General features: G+C 34.5%; 1 protein-coding gene and 1 non-coding gene across 5 annotated transcripts in view; both read right to left on the bottom strand.

The window, feature by feature from the left end:
• The window catches only part of TMTC2 (transmembrane O-mannosyltransferase targeting cadherins 2), a 395,252-nt gene that overhangs the window by 176,099 nt on the left and 195,719 nt on the right, over positions 1-23,434 (bottom strand). For all 4 annotated transcript variants that reach the window (XM_072772934.1, XM_072772933.1, XM_072772936.1 and 1 more), the window contains one exon: positions 5,311-5,425. In XM_072772934.1, coding sequence (XP_072629035.1) covers positions 5,311-5,425 — 115 coding nt within the window. The remainder of the gene's footprint in view (positions 1-5,310; positions 5,426-23,434) is intronic.
• On the bottom strand, positions 8,751-8,898 carry LOC140603275 (U12 minor spliceosomal RNA). Its single transcript, XR_012006285.1, has one exon. It is a non-coding gene; the product is annotated as a U12 minor spliceosomal RNA (small nuclear RNA).

The following is a 23,434-nucleotide window of genomic DNA, read 5'->3' as shown; positions in this document are numbered from 1 at the left end:
TTTCAAATTTTTTCCAAGGTTTTGATTCAAATTGCCTACTTCTTCTTGAGTTAATGTTGATCACTTACATTTTCTCAGAAAGGCATTCATATCATAAAGATTTTCAGATGTATAGCCAATGTTTTATTTTAAGCTTCCATCATCTGGCTGTGGCTACTGTCTCGTTCTCTATGTTAAATACTTGAGATTTTCTAGTTTGTCTTATATTACCCTTACCCTAGAAATTGTTTATTTTTTTTTAAAGATTTTTAAAATTTATTTGAGAGAGAAAAAGAGAGCACATGAGCAAGGGAGGGGCAGAGAGAGAGGGAGAAGCAGACTCCCTGCTAAGCAGGGAGCCCACCATGGGGCTCAATCACAGGACCCTGAGACCATGACCTGAGCCAAAGGCAGACCCTTAACTGACTGAGCCTCAGGTGCCCCAGAAATTGTTGATCTTTCAAAGAACATTCTCTTATATACTTAATCATTACTTCCCACTGTTTCTCTATATTCGATTTCATTAACATTTTCTTTTTACCTCCTTAAATTATTTTAATGCTCCTTTCCTAGCTTCTCATATTAGATGATTACTTAGGTTCTGACAACACAGAACAAAATTGACAACTTACAGTGGCAAAATCTCTATTATCCACAGAAATGATCCCCTCTGTTTATGTAAGATAATCAAGAATTGATTAAACCACATTAATTTATTATCAGCACTCTGAAATCTAATATCTAATGAAATATTCAATGCTCTATTGAATTACTTGTTTAAATATCATTTGAAACAGACTGCTAGGACAAATCTATAACAACAATGAAAGAACAATGAGTATTTTAGAGGCTAGAAATCAATTATACTTCAGATGTAGTGAGTAGTGCAGTTAAAAGGTTGAAAGTCGACTATATATTTATAAAATTTGACAGTATGAATCATCAAGCAATGGCCTATCTACTTTGTCACTGAAATTTATTATACATGAAAAAAGAAACCAACATCATACCACAGATCTGTTAAACTGGTCTTAAAATTACTTGTGTGAAGTACTGGATTTTAATAAATATGGCGTTATGAATAAAAGGCTGAAAATAGGGCTATTCAATAAATGCACTATATCTATTGCTTTTCCGAGTAGAATGGGAGGATAATGAAATGGGTGAAGGGGGTCAAAAGGTACAAACTTGTGGTTATAAAATATGTATGTCAAGAGGATGCAGTGTACAGAGTGGACACTACAATTAATAACGATGCGTTGCCCTCTTGAAAGTTGCAAATAGAAATTTGCTAAGTAAAGGCTCTCATCACAAGAAAAAAATTGTAGTAGTGACAGATAACTAGATTTGTGGTGATCTTTTCAAAATGCATATACACACTGAATCATGTCCACCCGAAATCAGTGTGCTATATTTCAATATTAGCTCAATTTTTTTTACAAAGTAGAATTAAGTACGGCTTCAAATTTCACATTACATGATTGTTATCTGTAAGCATGGACTGAAGCGATCAAAACCTTATCACTCACAGATTTAGACAATTTAAAACAATTCCATAGCACTTTCTTTTCGAACTTAGTTCAGTTGTGTAAACTCAGGATCCTTCTAACAAAATTCTATAGCAAACGTTCAGTAAACTTAGCAACTGTCATAAAAAAGAACAACGAACAACTGATACTCTCTATTAGATATAATTTCAAGTACTTTATTTCTCAATGTAAAGGTAGATTGAATTATTTTTTTTTCTGGATTTAAAAGATATATACTGATTTTTCTCCCCCTACACTCTTGGTTTATTTCTGCTAACTTGAGAAGAAATACAATTATTGCATAGATATAGAGTCAGAACATTTTATGTTCAAATATTGGCTACTCTTTTATTTGTGTGATCCAACACAAATTACCTGAGTTTCATTTTCCTCATTTTGTAGGTCTTATTTGAAGACAAGCTGTCATAACATATGTGAAGAACTAAGAGTGCTTGGCATATAGAAGTAATTCAAGTAATTGCTACCAGAGAAAAAAATTAAAATTATTCCAACATTTTATAAATAGGAAATATAACTGTATGCAGGCACCTCTCAGATATAACTTGATACTAATTCTGCAGAAAAATGTTCTAAAAGTTTTAAAATCTCATAATGTTCTCTAAACTTCTAATATAACCACATATCAACTGTATTATTGCTTACCTAATATTTTTCCAAATCATTTTTTCTTCTCTCCTCACCTAGAACATTTAGATGCCTAATTATATTTTAAAATTATAAACAGAAAAATAAAATCATAGGGATTACTTTAAAGATTATTTCTGACCTCTTCGAATCATCCTGTGTCTGGCCAATGGTGGTGGACCTCACTTTACTAATCATTGTTTTGAAGCTACATAATAATGTGCATCTATCTATAGATTATTTTTCTAGTAAAAACTCCTAATAACGTGAAATTTTTTTTCGGTAATACTATTTTCACTATAGTGAAAATAACATATATATCTTAAAAGAAACCTTTTTGTCAGATAGTCTCTAAATGGTCCAAGAATAAACTTGGCTTCTATGCTAACTCTGTAAATAAATAGGAAAACAAAACAAAAAATATAAGTTTGCTCATGGGGACATGTGATATCAGACACATTTATAAATATTATGGGATGCAAAATATCTGTCTTTGTGGTATATTTTATTAATAATTGATTAAAAACCAATGAAGAATTCACCTATTTTGAAATATAATTACTTAGTATCAGAATTCTATCAACCACCTGGGCTTTATAATCCAATATTTTAAAATCAATGGTAACATTTCTTATGAGATCTAAACCTCTCCATTTGAGCTAATAATTAAGTGTAGTTTAAAAAAACCTGCAAAAAAAAAAACCAAAAATAAAAATAAAAAAATAAAAAACCCTGCTAAATTAGTAAAAATATTTAGAACTATTTATGGCTTTTACACTACATCTCATTTATAACTAAGAAAAAACACTGGGTGGCTCAGTGGTTGAGTGTCTGCCTTCCCAGGGTCCAGGGATCAAGTCTCACATCAGGCTCCTCACAGGGAGCCTGCTTCTCCCTCTGCCTAGGTCTCTGCCTCTCTCTATGTCTCTCATGAATAAATAAATAAAATCTTAAAAAAAAAAAAAAAAGAAGTCATCTTGTTAATAACCACTTCTCCAGCAAAGATTTTTTTATTCAGGTTTGGGGAGGTCTATCCATGTATCCATGCCATAATAATTCAAACATATGACCACAGAGGAAGTCATAAGATACAGGTTTTAAGTTACACGTAAAGTGTATTTGTCTAATTGAATAAATTTCTCTTCTCAGCAAAGAGTAAGCCTAGATAGACACATTTCCTTTTCTTTCAACCCATGCCAGATATCACCAGGAGGTTGGTAACCTTAAACCACTGGCTATTGGTAAGAGAGAGAAAAATAAGCTTAGTAAAGAAGTGTGAGTTGAATGGGCACCAGAAGAAAACTGGCATCCCATATTGGAAGACAAGGGGTCCCTTTGACGATGCTACTTTCAGATAAAAAAAAAAAAGAACATCTGTTCAAATTTATCAAATTGATAATGTCCTTTTTTCATGAAATAAAAATACTATTTTTTAATTTTTTAATTTTTTTTGAAATGAAAATACTATTAATCAGTAATATATAATAATGCATTACTTAGATGAAGAGGACATAGGGAAAGCCTTTGTAGGAGTATCTAAATATTCGAGTAAAAAAAAAAAAGGATGGAAAAAAATTATTTCAGGGAAAATGGTAATACACATGGTGAAGCATAAAACAGCAGAAAGTGAGACTCAGGGATTATTCAAACTGGAGAGGGTGTTTTCCCCCCTGCTGAAAGCATTCCTAGTAAAAAAGAGAAAATTAAACACTATGCAGATCAACATGAAACTCATGCTGATTTAATTTAGACCATAGCCCAGGAGATGGAGATCCTGGTGTTAAAGTCTACGATCTGAATACAAGGTAAATGTAGGAATAGGAAGTTAAAGTGAGCTCATCCTGTCTGCTTTCCTTTAAAATCTACATTTTTAAAATTTTTATTCATTTTTAAATTTTATTTCTATCTGCTCTTTTAGATTTAGCCTACAAAAGATTTAGATGCAACCAGAACATAAACATGTAGTACAAATTAAGTTGCCAAACTAGTTTGACACTATCAATATAACATCCATTAAAACTTAGGCAATAGACTTCTTACTATGCCTGGTCCCTTCCTCCAGGGACTTGTTTCCCCTCCAAACCAGTCCAACTTTGGAGGCCCTGCCAAAGGAGGTGTCTTACTGCCCCTTCTATCCCATGGTTCACTCGAGAGGGCACGTGACCCCAGAAGGGCCATTCAGAGACCTTTCCTGGGATTGAGACACCAATGCAACTCCTTCTGAGACTGAAGGGTCGGTATATTATACACATAAAGTTATAGGAGTCATCTTTCCAATTGATATAGACAAAATCCCACAGAGAATGGAGGGAACCCAAAGGAAATCACAGACGCAAAATGTAGACAAATTTCTGAAATATAAAGCACCTGCATCTAATCGTGCCTACATTTAGTCAACCCCAGGAATTTTCAATTATAGGAGTTAATAAATTCTCTTTTGTGTTTAAGCAAAGTTAGACCAAGTTTCTATTACTTGCAAACAAAAAAGCGTCGTAAATATAAGAGACAAAGGAGAGATCTGGGTTTTGCAATACTCATTAATACCTTACTGTACTCCCTAGGGCTCTCCAATCAAACAACAGCCAATTTTTCCTGTAGGGATTTTTCTAATCTGACACACACAAATAGCCTAAATTATCCCATTCCCCTAACTTAATTACCAGTACCTTTCGGGGAGGGGAGAGGTGGGAGGTGATGGTGAAACCACATTATCGTATTTGATAACTTCCCAGATTTAGTACACGTTCTATATACACTTCGACACAAACAGTTCTTTCACAGAGGATAAGATCTATTATTAATGAAAATATTAATTACATGAAGTATTATACATAGCAATCTTATTTTCTAATTCCAATTAAGTATTAACGGTACTTAAAAAAAAAAACTAAAAGCATTCAAACCAATTTTTAGGTTATAGGGCACAGTACATCAAAAACTCAACCATACTACATCAATATACACGGATATTCATGCCAAAGCCCCCAAACAAAGAAATCACAGATACCATTCACCTACTAGTCTCACGGGTGTGATTAATGAAAAGACTATTTCAGAAAAACAGCTATCATCATTTCCATTTCCAGCAGTTAAATCAATAGTCTTTCACCACAGGTTTCAAAGATGAACCAAACCAGAGAAAGTAATGCATACTCACAAATTATAAAGCATGTCAGCCATGTTGCTACGGTAGTACAAAGCATTTCTATAGGCTCTTTCAGCTTCAGAAATCTTGCTCTGACTCTTCAGAACATTTCCAAGGTTACCCCATGCTGCCAAGAAGAGAAAGAAGTATTCAGGCTGAGCGTCAATCCAATTATACATGACATAATATCAGGCCATCAGGAAGTACCACAGGGAGAGAAAAACTTCATAAAACATTTCTAAGATGGAAAATTTATTTCCTTTTTGCTCCAACATTTCATCAAGCCAGGAGATTAAATACAATCAAAGTCTTAAAAAAATTAAAGTAATTATTATGTCTCAAAGCTGATACACGTATGCAGTTCATCATAAGGCCAAGAACAATGTTATCTTAAGATCACCTACAAAGACTTCGTGCTCTTTCAAATTTCAGTAGAGGTCTTTGTGGCCTGAAATTATGGTGTCCTTACTGAACCAGAAACTGTAAGAAATCATCTTAAAGTAAGCAAAGATTTCATTCAAATATGATAAAACTGATAGATGACATAGAAGATCAGGATAAAAAGCAAGATAACTAAGTTCAAAGCAACAAAGAGCCTTAGAGGTAAAAAAAACATCATAGTGGTAAAACATTGTACTTCTTCAAATAGTTAAATATATATGGTTTATTCAGATATAACGTTCTTTTATATCTTCCCTGCTAATAAATCTATTTGTAGGAAAACCACTCTGTTCGTATTTTTATACATTTTTTTTTAAGATTTTATTTATTTCTTTGAAACAGAGAATGTGTGTGTGTGCACAAGCAGGGGGGAAGGGGCAGTGGGAGAGGGAGAAGCAGAAGGAGAAACAGACTCCTTGCTGAGCACAGAGCCTGATGGAAGAAGGCTCGATCACAGGACCCCGAGATCATGATCTGAGCTGTTCAGACATTTAACTGACTGAGCCACCCAGGCACTGCCATATATAATGTTTAAATAATATCTGTAATTTCTGTATGCTCTTTATTTTTCACCCCAAATAATCATGATTTCTCAACATTCAAAAGACCAGATACACCATCAGCAACTCTCTGTATAGCATGGCTCTCAAGCCAACCTAGTCCTCAAACTTGGATATTTCTGCTGTCTTCCTTCCTAACCACAAGGAGATGTGTTATCGAGTCCTGAAACCAGAGTCCTTACCAGATAGAAGAGGTGGATGAGAAGGAAGTTTATGTGCATCAAGACATTTTTACTTGAGTAATTACTGATTGTATCTGAAGAATGAAAGGGGCTGGGGGAGGTATCAATTTTTAATGCATAAAAATGTATATAATCTTTCAACACCAAAGTTGCCTGTGTGCCCTGCTAATTTAACACTGTGCCTTAATTTACTCATCTGTAAAATAGGAAAAATAATTAGTATTTCGTGGGTTTTGTGATGAGGATTAAATGAGTTAATATATGTGTAAGGTGTTAAGATGGTGACTGCCATGTGGCAAACACTCAACAAATATTTGCTATTATCATCAATATTATTGTGATTGATGCTTTTGCATTTTATAATGTCAAGCATCACTTATAGAATATCAAATATAATGAAAAACTGAATCCCTGAATTGAAAGATACAATTTAGTTTTAAAATATTGTCAAATTAGTTTAAAAATTCAAATACCAAATTTCATAATAGAAAATACAAAGTAGCAGGGAAAGCATATAGTAAATTATAATTATCTTCAAACTTAATAGGCATAATATCACATGTATCTTCTTTATCACATGTGTTTTATATCCATTCAGCCCTCCTTCCCTGTCACCAACATTATCAAATTAATAAAGTAGGGCGCTATGGAAACTTCTAATAGCCAGTTGTTTTCAACCCACTTCACCTCTCCAAAAGTTCTGCTTTGATTGTGGCATTACTAAATGAAATTATACTTACATTAAATATTATTTCATCTAACCCATAGTCTTAAAACACAGATGCTCAGAAAAACATAACAGCCACGAACTGCTCTGAATATTTTAAGTCATATTTCCAGGGAAAACAGGTTGACATTTTCTTCAGGTACTTATATGTCAGTTAAATAATGACATAACAAGTGTTTCTCTTTTTAATAGTCAACACAATATAGTCATATTTAGAATATATGCTTACTGAGTTGTTCATTTATTCGCTCATATACACTTCCAATTATTAAACTAATACTGGCTAAGCATCTACTGGTGCTGGCAAGTTCATTAGGGGCCAGGCACTTAGGCCTTGTACTTATATACAAGTTCTCATATAGGCACAGCTTATGTTTGAAGTGGGAAGTAAAGTGGAGTGGGGTTGGAATGGAACCACACAATAGAATAAATGAGTTAACTTGAGATAATAAAAAATAAAAAATAAAAAATAAAAAATTAAAAAATTAAAAAAAAAAAAACTTGAGATAATAGTTAAGTGCTAATGGTAAGCATTAACAAAAAAGCAAGGTGGAGTGAATGTGGCTAATTTTTATAGGAATATTTTAGAAACAGAGAAATGGATGTGATGTCTAAGGACTAAAAGATAAGAAGCCAGCCTTGCAAAGACTGGTAATGCTAGGTAAGGGGAATAGTAAAAGCAAAGGATCTAAGGCTCCTCTGGAACAGGAAGCAGAGGAGATGGTTATTTCAAAGTGAGAATACAACTCAGAATTAAAAATCACTGGCAAGGTTATCTGAGGCAAAGCCACAATATGATACTAAGTGTCTTATCTTTGGTCCAATGAAAAGACTCTTACATCCTTATGATTTGGTCATTGCCCTGGGTGACTAACAAGCGAAGAACATTCCCAAATTAAGCATGTATTTTAAAAACAATTTTACCTACTTACGGATGAAAGAGGAAGGAAGGAGGAAGTGGTGGGAAGAGGAAGAAGGGTAGACCTTTGATGCTCTGAACTCATCAGAAACTCACCATCAAGCTATTTTTTTTCTACTGTACATCCACTTTCTTACAGACTACCAACTTGGGACAAGGTTACTTTGAATCCATGATAAGTGAGACAAAGCAAGATTACTTCATGATTTTGCCAAATACAAAAAAGAAAAAGGCCACTGTACAACCCACAACATACCAAACATCCTTCTCTCTTGCTGAATGAATGACTCCTTTATCCAGTCATAGAACTGTTCCAGCATCCAATCTAGAGAAAAACTCTGCTTCCTCAGACTCTTTCCCAAATCACCCAAAGTTCAAATTCTATGATACACAATCTCAGAATCCCCATAGTGTCGTGTTCCCTCAAGGAAAGTAGTAATTAAGCCAAATTCTTTTCTATCAGTGTGTTCCTGAATGTCTTTGGCTGAAAGGCATTGACAGTGAGGATTTCATCATATTGAAATATGGAAACAATTCATTTTCAAAATTCCCCCTGCCTTGTTCTTTTTCCCCACGCTTCTTTATTACCTTCATACCAGTCTACTCTGTGTTAAAGGGGAACTGGGGCAGATGGCGACTCCCAGGATCCAGCAAAGTATGCAGGTCACTTAGGGGCCACCTTTATCAGCTCAAAAATTCATCTCACATTAGCAGTGAGCATTCAAGTGTCACCCTGAATCATTATTTTTCTTAATCATAAGTTTAAGGCATCAAAATCCCTTTTTTCTCATAATTGTTGATAAAAATACAGTATTGCATTTACCAAAATATATCTTGGGTTTTTTTTTTTAAGAGCTGTCAAAACTTAGACTAAAATTGTTGCATACATTTTTTAATTTTATTTTTGTTTTGTATGAAAACTGCTGTTACTATTTCCTGACTTTCAAATTTAAATGTGATTGATTCTTGCACCCATTCTACAAAAACTCAATGCTAACATAAAGATCAATTCTAAAAATATTAAACTACCCTACAAAATAATGATCTAAAATTTAAAAATGCCACTGGCAGTCAACTAAATAGTAATTCTTGTTCAAAAAACTATTCATTGGGCAGACCCGGTGGCGCAGCGGTTTAGCGCCGCCTGCAGCCCAGGGCGTGATCCTGGAGACCCTGGACCGAGTCCCACGTCAGGCTCTGTGTATGATGCCTGCTTCTCCCTCTGCCTGCGTCTCTGCCTCTCTCTCTCTCTCTGTCTCTATGAATAAATAAATAAAATCTTTAAAAAAACTATTCATTTATCATATTTCAATGAGAAAACAAAAAAGCAAAAAAAAAAAATACTGAATTAAAAAATGATTTAAGATTTAGCAACCATACATGTGGTTTAGAGAAAAACATTAAAGTGAATTACAGAAAGTACATCTTAAAATGGCTAATTTCACATCTATATATTTATCCTATAGAATTAATCAGTGTGGCTATGGGGTTTTTCTTCTATTACTTAAATTTGATCACATCAACCAACTTTTTTATACCAGATCAATTTTTAAATCTAGCTAGTCTAATTGAAAGTATCCAAACCAAAACTTGGAAATATGGAGAAATATCCCAAGACTCATGGGTGGGATAATTCAACATGATAAAGATGCCAATTCTCCAAAATTAATCTATAAATTCTATGTAATTTCAATCAATATTTTCACATTATTAATAAACTCAAAATTTTTTTCTAAGCATAATACAAGTGAAATATAAAACTTGATTTTTATACCATATTTACCATATACAAAAGATTAAGTTCCAGATAGTTTTAAAAATTAAATGTGAAAAGGTAAAGCTAACAAAAGTATGTAGGAAAATATCTCTGTGGGAGGAAAAGACACTTCTTAAAAAGACTTCCAAGTATAAGTCAAGCGGTTTAAAAAAATAATGAATTTGAGTATCTTAAAATTAAAGACTTCTAGTTATTGAGGGATAATATGGACAAGGCTAAACATGCATTAATACACTACGAGAAGATACTTCAAACATGTAAATAAGGGACTATACTTAGAAGAAAAAACTAACACAGCAACCAGAAAAAGATAAGAAATCCAATGGGGGGGGATGGGCAAAGGATATGAACAAAAATGAAAACAAAATAAATAAGTTAAAGCATTCTAACAAATATTCAAATTCTTTAGTAACCCAGAGAAACACAAGTTATGACAATGAGATTTGAGATTGGCAATATTTAGAAAACGGGATAATGCCAAGTACTGGTGGGGTTGTGGGGGAAGGCCCTGTGTACTCTTTTTTTTTTTTTTTTTTTTTAATTTTTTATTTATTTATGATAGTCACAGAGAGAGAGAGAGAGAGAGGCAGAGACACAGGCAGAGGGAGAAGCAGGCTCCATGCACTGAGAGCCCGGTGTGGGATTCGATCCCAGGATTCCAGGATCACGCCCTGGGCCAAAGGCAGGCGCCAAACCGCTGCGCCACCCAGGGATCCCGGCCCTGTGTACTCTTAGTGGCCCTGTCAGCCTGGGACCCATCCTGTTGTGCCATCTGAGAGAACTCAGTCCAATCAACAAGAGTCACTAAGCCCCAGATAAGCCCTAACCAGCAATCTCACTCCTAGAGAAATTTTCACCTAAGGGAACATGTAAAAAGGTATTTAATGCAAGCCTCTTAGGGTTGGCTGATAGTGGGAAGCGATCAACATGTCCATCATGAAAGTACCATGTAGGACATAACATTTTATGGATTACTATGCAGAAGTGAGGCTCCACAAATCCCCTGTAAACAATGTAACATAAATGGACCTTAGATACCTTTAGAAAAACTCACAATATTAGAGGCATTTTGTGTCACCACACTGACTACAAATATTATGAATTAATTTCCATTCAAAATATCACTACACATTTTACAAAGATAAATTATAAATCTAAGGATGCAAACCAAGTACATTAGAGCAGTTGTCTATGGTGCAAAGAAAGGGGAAATGAAATTAAGAGTAGAAATAAAAGGGTAAGAATAGAGATAAAAGAATAAACACATGAATAAAAGAGAGGAAAGCTTCAGGGATCATCCTGGCCATGAATGTAGGAATATAATTAATCTAACTGTCTGCAACTGGGTTTGGGGAGGGAGGCAACACAAGGGAAATGGAAGGGAGGGGAGGAAAGGAAAGGAGAGAGAAGAAAAATTAAGGTCACATCCCACATTCTTTTAAAATAGAGTGGGGTTACCCTATATCCCACTTAAGGAATAAAGGGTTTTAAGAGTCCCTAAACTTTTTCTCGTACTAAGACAATCAGAAACAGATGTTTGGGATTATCTTCAAATTTTCACTTGGTAATTACACTTTGAAGCAATAGAACAAAGATCTTATATTTTCATTAATATTTAATGTTACTTTTTTTCTTTTTTACATTTTTAGGCCTATACATTTTAGCGATGCATTCATTTCATAAATGTACTTTTTCTAAAGTACAGTTTTACTAGAATAAAATCTCTGAAATTCATCCAAGAAGTGATGATGAAAACTAAAAAAAATCAATGTTTTTAAAGTCCATAGTTTAATAGACAGTGTGAGCACATGAATCCAATTCACACTTTAAACTCTGAAAATAAATATAATAAAGCTCTGATCTAAAGTTCAAAAAAAATGCAATTAGTTTATTCTAAGATCTCGATGTAGTTTTTAAAAGTCCTTCCCTGTAGCGTCTGAAAATATTCAGAGTATTCATTTTATTCTTGTTGTTTTACAAAATTTGTATTTTAAGAAGCTGCTCTCATTTGAGGGCACTGCTATCCCATTTCATGTCCTCACCTTCCAGCAGCAGGAGCCATGGCAGAGGAAAGAGTGGAGAGAGAAAAGTGGTACAGAAGGAATTTTTTTAAAAAAGATACTTTTTTATAATAATAAAAATAGCAATAGTGCCTTCACTTATTTAAAGCTTACTATACTACGCTTGACAGTGTCCAGAACTTAGCCTAATAAAAAACCTTTGAGTTATATGACTATACCCATTTCATTGATGACAAAAACAGAAGTTAACTCCCCAAGTAGCAAAAAGGTACCCACAAGGAAGGTCCAGATTGTTTCCAGGCATCAGGTAAAGCTAACTCACCCTCTCAAAACTGAGTTTGAATACAAAGTAGGCTAGCATATTATAATAACACCCAATATTTTTATGTATTTAATGGAGGGACCAGAGCATAATATGAAAACAAAATAAATTATTCAAATGAGTCATCCCCTCAGAACTGCTAGGGGCAAAACAAAACCAAAAACCTCTAGAAACAACAAAATAACGCTAACCTGTACCCAGATTTCATACTGTATTTTCCCCACCACAGAAAAAGTAATGCCAAACAATATATTATGTGTTTTACATTTCTTTGGGAATGTAATTTTAAATGTCACATTTTCCAGTTAACTCATTGGAAATAGAACATACTCTGTATAAGCAAAAGGTGGTTGCTCAGAGATGCAGGGGACTTCAACACATTTATCAAGATCTTGTAAGTGCCCTGAAGATGTCTTACATGGAAGAGAGATTTTGCAAAGCATTGTTTAACAAGTACATGATTTATTTCCTAAGACAAAGCATGTATGATGATCACATGAAGGGAGAGCAGTTACTGCTACGTCTTACTGAATAAGCTTTGAAAAATCTGATCTATGAAGTTATTTTATTTCCAAAAAGAAAACAAATTTTTTTTCTGCTCAAATATCAGGAAGTGAAGTAGTAGGAATAACTCTTGTATCTCAAGGGCCCTTCATACTGATATTCAACTGCATCTAAAAGGTATCCACTTACGAAGAAACTTGACCTTAATTCACAACGAAAGCTCCTCTTGTACTGAGTCCACAATCTGCCAGTTTATTTTATGTTCTTTGAAAGGCAGAAGAACAATTAAATATTCCCATCTTGCTAAAGTTGTTCTAAAGAGAAAATCAAATGGAAGCTCCCTCTAGAAATGTTAAATGATCCTACAGCAATACCTCCAACTTTTTTTCAAAGCCCTCATTCAAATACATAGCATGGCTAAGTTCACAGACTAACTTCAAACTTATCCTATTGCAATTCCCTTCCTCTTCCTGTATTTCACAAAATCAATGCAGGGCGATTTGAGCAATTTTTTTTTTCAAGGCTATTTTCACTTTAGACTAAAAGTTTGAAGACATGTATATTTACCTACTATTAAAGTTAAAGTAATTTTCTTATGATTTTGGAAGAAGATGCTCTTCCAAAAATTAGCAAAGTTGAAGGACTCTCAATATTACTATTTAAATTGAAGCCCCTTAAAATAAATAAATTAATTAAAATAAAAAATAAAATAAATAAAATAAAAATAATAAAATAAAAAATTGAAGCCCCTTACCCTTCAGGTCTACCTAAGCGATCCTGCCTGAGGGTGATCACACCAGCATTTCCATTGCACTGGTGCACTGAATGCAGACACCACATCAGGAAGGACTCTCTCACTTTTGGCTTCTGCCCTCAGTTTTTTATTTTTGCCTTAGAATTTTCATGCAGGCCTTTACTTATATCACCATCTTGAGTTCTATGTAAGGGTCTGGCAATCCTGAAACATCTAACTGCACTAAAAAGGTGATAAATCCTGAATTTTGTTTCCTTCAAACATGAGTCACTTGTTTTAATCAGAATGCTACCACCAAACAAGGATTCAGAACTGAAATCTCATCAAAGAAAAGAAACACATGCATGTCTAATGTGTTTGTTAAGAATTATGTCTAATTCGGATTCTAGGCCTTTTTTTTTTTTTTAAGATTTTATTTATTTATTCATGAGAAGCACAAGAGGAGAGAGAGGCAGAGACACAAGCAGAGGGAGAAGCAGGCTCCATGCGGGGAGCCCAACTCTAGGCCTATTTTAGGCTAAACTTTGTGTACATGTGAATTCTTTTAATCCACATAACACAGGAGATCATCACGCAGCTGACACTAGTTGAGGAAACTGTGCCCCTCGGAGAAGTGACCCATAGAAACCAACCCACAGAAACCAAAAGCAGTGTGTGCCTCTTTCCAAGGCCTTTGGCATCACCTGGACTGTAGATGTGTTCCTGAAAATGGTCTTATCAAAGATATAACTTAGTTATCATTGTTAAATCATAAAGGTTGATTATGTTACACTTTCTCATTTTAATGGAGAGAGAAAAAAAAAAAGAAAAAAGCGGAAGGAGAAGAAAAAAAGAGCCGCTAACTTCCTGGAACTTAAGACAAATGAATGTTGTTCTTTTTTACACTCCTTCTGTTAGTAAAGCTTGTAAGGGGGTCAACGTTTGTAGCCTGGGCTTTTTGCTAATTATTTGATAGTCACTTCATATGACTCCAGGGATATAAAAGCCCTTATAAACCGTAAGAATTTATTTTTCCTAAAGTAATGAAATCTTGGATTATTACCAAAAAAAGAACATACTGTTAAGTGGGTAAAAGAAAAGAAAGGGTCTAGTTAAAATGTCAAGTGAAATAAGTAGACATAAAGATTATGATTCATGTGATACCAGAATACATATATTATATACTTATATGTAATTCTAATTAGAGCAATTTTATAATATGCAATTACTTCTCTTGGTTCTGTATCTTTGGTTAGTCCAGATGGACTTGAAACTAAATTTATTTTCTTATTAAGGAAATTAAGTACTGAAAACGACAAGGTAACACTTGTATGGTAAGATTGTCTTGGAAACACTGTCACTCACTATAATATCTACGTGCACACTGCAATATCCACATACGCAATTCAGTGCAGGTGTTCTGTTGCTGTTTTAACACATTTGGGGTTCTTCTTCAGCATTTCAGCATCTGTAATCTCTACTATATTCCTGACTTTGACAATGAGCCACCACCACATCCATAGTCCAGAGTCTGCTACCAGTACTGCTCATGATCTGTGGTGTTGGGTCTCCCCTGAACCTGCCTTCATTCATTAACCTCTCATCTGTGGTTGGAATCTTTCCCATGGATTCTCCATTTAAACAAAACAAAAAAATCTGCTCCATATCTCCTTTTCTAATTGCAATATGCTGTCTGCAAAATTTCAGATTAACCCACGTAATACATAATAGGACAGTAAATACAACTGCATTTACAAATGTAATGACTGGCCAAGGGGAAACAATTTGGAAGCACCTGTGCTTCTCCTCAAATCCCACAAACAGACCCTTTTCTGCCTATCACACTGTTAAAAGTGGACAATAAGACACCTAGTGAACATGTGAGTGGCATACCGCATAGAGTGACCCTATTTATGGACATACCAATTCAGTGGGGGCTATTTAGAAATTCCTCATTATCTGGCTAATCTCTCACAAAGTCAGACTGAGACCATTAAGTTGTTCAATGGGCACCTTCAGACTGGTGATAAAATCCAACAAGTGGCTGAGTTGCTTCTGACTTTACATCAGAAACATAAATGTCCCAAAGAATCCCTTGCTTCTATCATGACTGGTTATCATCTGAATGTGGCCCCGCTCTGAAAGATGAAAAATGCTTAGAAAGGCCAAGAGTTTTTATACAAGTATAGTAGGAGTTCTAAACAACTCCAGGGCTGGGAAACAGAGAATCTTTTTATTATTTTTTAATCCCCGTTGTTCTCTTATAATTCAATCTCATAATCTATCTCACAGTGAATCCCGTCATCAGTGGGAAGAGTCTCTGCCCTCACATGGCCCCAAGTTAGTTTCCTACTATGTGTCACTAAAAGGAACTTTTATATGATAATCGAAACAAAGAATGCTGCTTCTCATTTAACACAGATAAATATACAGTTCCAAAAGTTCCACTTCCCAGCAGTGAAAGTAACCTACTACACACAGCTTGGCGTAGAGCCCAACCCAGCACTTGAACTCACAACCCTGAGAGATCAAGAGCTGAGCTGAGATCAAGAGTTAGATGCTTACCCAACAACTGAGCCACCCAGGCACCCCACACTGAAAGCAATTTTGATGTGGAAATGTAAAATAAAATATCCAAAACCTCAGTTTTAGTACCAATTAGCTCTGGATACACTGAAGTAAATTACCTGTCTCTTTGATCTCTTATCAGCAACAGTAAAGGCAGTAATGTAGCAAACATGAGACGTGGGCCAAACCCTGGGCAAGGTGTGCTACACAAACTCTGTGCCACACAGTGGTATTGCACCCTCACTATACAGACCAGCATCTTGAGGCACAGAAGGGTTGTGACAAGACTATAAATAAGGATAATGAAAACGGCTATTAATGGCCTGGGTTAAGATCAGTGCCCACGCCTACCTCTTACTGCAAAGTCTGCAGTCTTTACTGTGCTGTTTCTCCTTGCACATTCTGCTTCTCCCTTAATTTCTCATCTGTGAAGCAGGTGGAATGATGTTTGCCCAAGTTAAACTCCAGCATAACTGAGAAGATTAAATAACAGATATATATCCTGGAAAGTACATTATAATGGAAAAGGAATGATATTTCATTATCATCCATTAGAAGCATGACCAACTAGATACATACTGTCACAGTACATCCCCTGTATTCAGTATCTCTGGGAGGCCCATTGAGAATTTCATTACCAAGTAAATCCAGGCCAATAAAAACAAACTCAAAGCAGTATTAAATACTCCTAAAGCCAGTTTTAAGGTAAGAAAAATAATGAAAATCCTGAACTTCACATTTTATTAAAAAAAAAAAACTGCCTCTAAAATAAAAATATAGTACATCTCAAAAATAGTGTATCGGAAAAAAAAAAGTATATCGGGACACTCTACATTAGCCTCTGTATGTTAGTTTTTGACAGTCACTTTTATCAACTCAGCAGCTAGAGTTAAACACAGCAAAAGCAGTGTTAATACTAGATAAAAGGGATTGAAAAACTAATCAAGTTTTAAGAATAAAGTATGTGAGTAAAAAAGATGTATACATGCTAATGAGAAAAAAAGAACAATTATCTACTGAATAACTATACGAAATTTCTAAAAATAAATATTAATTATCTTCGATATATGCACAAATTTGGGCAACTACCATTTGGAAGTATTTTCTCCTGTACTTTAAGCTATTAACAACAGAAAAAGAGGGAGGTTAATTGTCTTTGCCTTTTTTTTCCTGTTACAGGTCATGAGATAAGGATTCTTAGAAAAGGCTACACAGCAAATACTTGAGGCATTTTTACATCACTTGAAAAACACGATATTGAAACAAAGAATGCTGTTTCTCTTTTAACATAATTAAAATATACAATTCAGAAAGTTCTACTTCCAAACAGTGAAAGGAAGCTACTACCCAGATGGGTAAAATAAATAGGAAGAATCAGAAGGGTCAATGCACTAAAATGACCTTATCACATCAATTGAGCAGCACAAGAAAGAGAAGGGCTGGCTTATTCTCCTGAAGCTCTAATCGTAACTAGATGGGGTCACAACAGGGAATTCTCAGAGGCCATTACAGGATCTTTTGCAACAAACACATCCATTGGACACGCATTAGTGATCAATGAACATTACCAACCAAAAGTTATGATTAGATTATGTGGTTTTAGAGACATGAATCTGTGTATTTCGTCCATGCGTCCTAAATAATGATGACATTTGGACTAGTTCCATGTAGGTTGTTTAAAACCCATAGAGAAGCTATATTTTCCTATCAAATAATCAGGATTGAGGTTAGGATACACTTCTCTAAGCCCAACACTTTAACTTAAAACCTCAAAAGTACATATCTACTCTAGGTTCATTTTGGGAATGAGAACCAGTAGCCACAACCAAAGCATGGTAGGCCTCTGAGCAAAGACCACATAACCTCTTGCTTCTAGAATCATACCACAGAGCAAGGAGGCATGGCACAAGAAGGACTTTAGTGATCATACTACCTGTCCTCAAAAAGTATCTCAAAATCATTGTCCCAATGCGTAACAGCAAAAGCGATTTTAGAATCCTGTACCATTGCTTCCAAGTAATAGAATTTCAAGGGCAAAAGTAGTCCCAAATATATCACTGTGACTAAAGATAAGAAAAATGCAGAGTACAAAGATTTGTACAATATCATTAGCTGTATGTTCATGCTTTCATTACATTAGCCCAGAAACTCATTTCTACTTTAAAATTGTTTTCAACACTCACACAAATACGGACAGTACTATTCAATCTTAACCACTAGGTTCAACATGACTTGAAGCCATTCTTGGAAAGTACTCAGTTAATTCAAAAATGGAGTTAAGTACATAAATGAGGTACTGTATACCAATTTTGCAAACCACCAAAGCTTATTTGTTTGTTTTTTAAAGATTTTATTTATTCATGAAAGACATACACACACACACACACACACACACACACACACACACACACAGGCAGAGGGAGAAGCAGGCTCCATGTAGGGAGCCCGACGTGGGACTTGATCCCAGGACTCTGGGATCATGACCTGAGCCAAAGGCAGACGCTCAACCACGGAGCCACCCAGGCGTCCACCAAAGCTTATTTGTAAAACTCAGAGAGTAAGCCAAGTGATAAAGTAAAAACAGATAATATATTAAAATACCAGAGATCTTCTGCTCTTTGCTGGTAGTCTCATGATAAATAATTTGAGAAATTTACCCCCTTTTCCCAAGAGAAGAGACGAAAGAAAAAAATGACTTATTACATTTCCTTATTATAGAAACTCCCAGTTGCAATATGCAGAGCCCCAAACATTATAAAACAGTGAGTTTCCTCTCCCATCCAGGAGAACTACACTCACAGAAAAAAGTGCATTGATACCTCAGTAATCTGTTTTTGTCAAAATGTAACTCTCAGCTGGTGTATTGAATATTTCATCCAGTTCCTTCCTTCCAAACTTAAAATCCCTAGAAAGTTTTCCTAATTAAAATATCTATACTCCTCCCAAAAAAGATATTAATGTTGATATTTTAACATAATATCCCATGGTGCTTTACATAAAAGAATTGAATTAAGCTGTTTAAGATGACTGAATGAACGTTCAGAGTGACAGCTAGTATTACTGGGAATTAGAATCCTAAATGCAAGACACAATAAAGCCTCTAATATAGCTCTGCCCTCCAGAAGGTTTTTTTTTTTTTTTTAATTTCTCTCTACAATTTAATCAAATCGGATTATGGTTTCTTACTTGGAAAACAATATTATCATTTTTTAAATAAAAACTTTTAATATGTTTTATCCTTATTTAATTTGTAGTAAGCACATAACATGTATATTCCTGCTAGATCCCCCTGGCTGGTAATATACATATTTTAAAATTACAGACAAATTTAATACCAAAATGCAAAGCAAAAAAGATGAGAATTCTAATTTAATACCTGTATGTGGAAATAGGGTTTGCACTGTTTTAACTACCTTCCCAATTGAGTGATATATAAAGTCGTCTACAGCAAAACCTTTTTCAAAAATTATATCACTTGGAACATCTCAGATTTTTTTCATAATCCCTTGAGACTTAACAGAAATTTTCTTTTAAATCCATGATCACTAGTAATAGGTATACACGTAATAAGGATAAACTAAAAAATATCTATTTGTCTTCTTGAAAATCTGCTCTATCTGCGACATTATCTGTAACTCCCTATTAGAGGAGGAAACAAACATATTTTTACCTTTCCACGTTTCGTAAGAGTCAAACACCTTTAATTTCATTTTGTGTAAGATAGCGCTCTAATACACTTTTTAGCTTACGCTAGCAGCTTGGATCTCTTTCGTTAAAAGAGAATTTAAAATTTCAAAGATACTAGCTATGTCTTTATATTCTTAAGATTTTATTTACTTATTTGAGAGAGAGAGAGAGAGAGAGAGAGAGAAGCCTGGGTGAGGGAGAGGGAGAAGCTGACTCCCGGCTGAGCAGAGAGCCCAACATGGGGCTTGATCCCAGGGCCCTGGGATCATGACCTGAGCCCAAGGCAGATGCTTAACTGACTGAGCCACCCAGGTGCCCTAGTCATTTCTTAACAGGTGCCAGATCTGAAGGTACTTCTTAACCTCCCTTTTCTGGTACTATGGTGGAGTGCAATGTCCAGACATCCCCTCCATGGACAGGAACACATCAAAGTGTTAGATCCAAAAATAAAAGTATTTGTTAATGGAATGTATTCATCGGTTGGAAATTAAGGGGAATCCCTAGGTCTGGAAACTGCTTGAAAGCAGGAATCTAGAAGGGTAAACACCCTCTGAAGAGGGCATTCACTCTGCATATGTGACACTATGATGAACGAAGCCTTGGGCTTTAATCAGCTTGAAGCAGAAGTTCAGATTGCAGAAACCACAGAAACTCAAGCCCCCTGAAAGGAAACGGCCTGAAAAGATGACTAGAAGTGATCAAACAACCCCCCTGCCAAAAAAAAAAAAAAAAAAAAAAAAAAAAAAAGATTCAAAGAAGGAGAAGGCAGATGTAACTGTCAAAAATATCTGGACAAACAGGAAAAAAAAAAAAAGGAATAAAAAATTCCCTGTGATTCCGTATATGTAAATTCATCTTCACAAAGTTTGGGGCAAAACTACATCTGTTGCTCAAAGCATCTCAAGTATGTTTTAAAGTACATTTTGCTGGGAGAACATTATGTATAGCTTTGTGCAAATAAATCTGAAGCTGGTTAAATTGAACAAAATCCAGGGGAAAAAAAATACCAAAATTGATCCAAAAGTAAGTCTTAATGTTTCCAAAATCATGAAAGAAATTATATCGATAGAAAAAATTAAGCGCAGCCAGGTTTGCAGGTAAACTCTACCAATTAGAGAAGAAAAAGGTAACCTCATTTTATATAAAATCCTTCAGGAAACACAAAAGAGGTATACTCCCAAACTGATTCTGAAAGGTCAACTGATTTTGAAACCAGAATATGACACCAGAAGATCAGAACTGCCCATCTCACTCAGGAACATGGGTGCAAAACAAATTTAGAAAAATACAGAAATGATAATACATTATAAGCAATTCCTGGGTTTACTCCAGGAATGCAAAGTAGGCTTATTAGGAGATCTATTAATATGTCATCAAATTAACAGACTGAATGGGGGAAACTCTGGATCATTATCAATATTAATTCCGAAAAACAATCTTGAACTAGAAACAAGAAGAAAATTCCACAGGCAAAAGCATCTACGAAAAACCTGTAAAATGCACATAATGAAATCACATTAACAATTTTAGTTTTTTTAATATTAAAAAAAAACCATTCGTTTTTAAACAAGAATAAGACCAAAAACAATCTGCAGTCACCGTTTCTGTTTAACACTGTAGCAGACACTCTAGCATAAAATAATAAAAACAAAGTCCTTAAGAGAAACAAAAGTGAAATAAGGAGAGGTATGGGGGAAGGTCTTTAAAGACACTGGTAAAATTTTTTCCTAAGCTGAGAAATGGTTATTTGTTTCAGTAGTATTCTTTAAATGGTACAACTATGATGTATGTGTGTGTGTATATATATATATATATACACATATATATATGTATATATATATATACATTTCTCATGATATATTTGTTATATATTTAATAAAAGAAAAGCAAAAAAAGTATTAAGCAAAATATTAAGCATTTTAAGAATCAAACAAAAACTAATATGTAAATCAGAATAATTTAACTTCAGACTTGTTTTAATCATATGCTAGTTTGAATTCATTTGAAACATAACTACTGGTAAATATAAATTTCAAGCTAAGGCAATGCTAATTTTAGGTTTGAGGGTTTTCAAAAGCCCATAAAGATCCTAAAAGTTTTGTTACGGATAATTTTTAAAGACAGGGTAAGTAGTAAGACACCTGCTTCAACTGTAGTTGCAGTCATTAGAGCTGAAACAAAAGAAAAGATTTATATGCCACTCCATTCTTAGAGTCAGGGAAACCTGATGCTTTTGAACTTCTGGGACTATTCTATCCCAACCAAAAAGCAACCATATTTAATTTCTTCAAAACTCCAATGTTTAAAAGTAAGAGTCTTTATTTAACAGTTTAACATTTTTTTTAAAATACCTGAGTCTAGTTGAGCTAATGAGACATTTTCATTCTCATCAGCCCCATTATTTTACATTTTATTTTTCTAATCAGAAGAGATGAACTGAGATGAAGCAATGAAGAATTTCTCTCTACCCTATGGAAGCCTGATTCAACTCTGTAGGACTTTTCTCCCAATCAGCCATTACTGGTGCTTTTAGCTAGCTCTTTTCTGCCACATCTCTCTGTTAAAAAAGAAAATCTGTATTTTACAGCTTTTTAACTCAGGCCAGCCAGTTTTAGAAAAAAAAATTCTGTATTTTACAGCTTTTTAACTCAGGCCAGCCATCTTAGTAAAATGCTACACTGGTCACCCTTCCTGACTTTAGTGCTCAATTCTATTTTTTTAATAAAAATGTGAATCTCTTTTGAAACTATGTCACCTTCAGAAGTAACACAATAAGTTATCTAAGAAACAATAAAATATACTGTACAATTTCAATGCTAGCTCTTAAATGCTAGCACTTCACTACAGTTGAAGACACTCAACTAGAGGTAAACAAAAACTCAGACCATTAAATCTACAACGAATTAGTCAAGTTTCACATGAGTTGAAGGTATAGATTCCACTTAAATTATGAGTTGCTTCCTCCATAAAATGTGACTCCTTCAACATACTTGTTTCTTGAAATCTGAAACTATGAGGTTGAAATATAACTATCAGTTTTACGCAAGTCCAGGAAGAAAGAAAAATTGTCCGACTTTGCATGGCTGCAGCAACTACTTTTTCTGCTTTTCTATATCGAAATGGGCCGTATTTGTCATTTGCATAAGGAGGGAATAAGTATAGAATTCTGGGTAATTAATTACCTTTAGAGTTTCAAATATGTGCATCATTAAATATACATCTTTTATATTATTTCACATATCTACACTAGAAAGAGGCATTAATATAAACTTTAGTTTTTTAACAAGTTTTCCTTGGATTAACCCTGTTTAATTAAAAATCATACTTCTATGTTCTATAAAGAAAATTGACAGTTAAGAAACCAAGTATTCTAAAGAAATGATTTTTTAATCTATAACTTTAAAAACTTTAAATACCTTTTAGTCTGTGCTTATGACCTTAACTAATGAGGAAGCTGGCAAGTAGTCAGTTTTAGGGAAGATGGTGAGGAGTTTGAGATACTGGCAAATCATCCAGGTGGAGAAGTTCCATGTAGATATGAGGTCACAGGGAAAATAACTTAGAAACTCAAGGACACATTTATTGACCTCCTCTACTATCTACAAGGAAGTGTTCTAGAATCTATACAGAAAGGAAAATAAAGGCAATCTTTGGACAGAACCTTGAAGAATGAATCAATTTAGGAAGGAGGCAAA

The sequence above is a fragment of the Canis lupus genome, chromosome 13 (genome assembly GCF_048164855.1).
Source record: "Canis lupus baileyi chromosome 13, mCanLup2.hap1, whole genome shotgun sequence".
Lineage (NCBI taxonomy): Eukaryota > Metazoa > Chordata > Mammalia > Carnivora > Canidae > Canis > Canis lupus.
The sequence above is the reverse complement of the archived record's forward strand: the minus strand, read 5'-3'. Positions and strand labels throughout refer to the sequence as shown.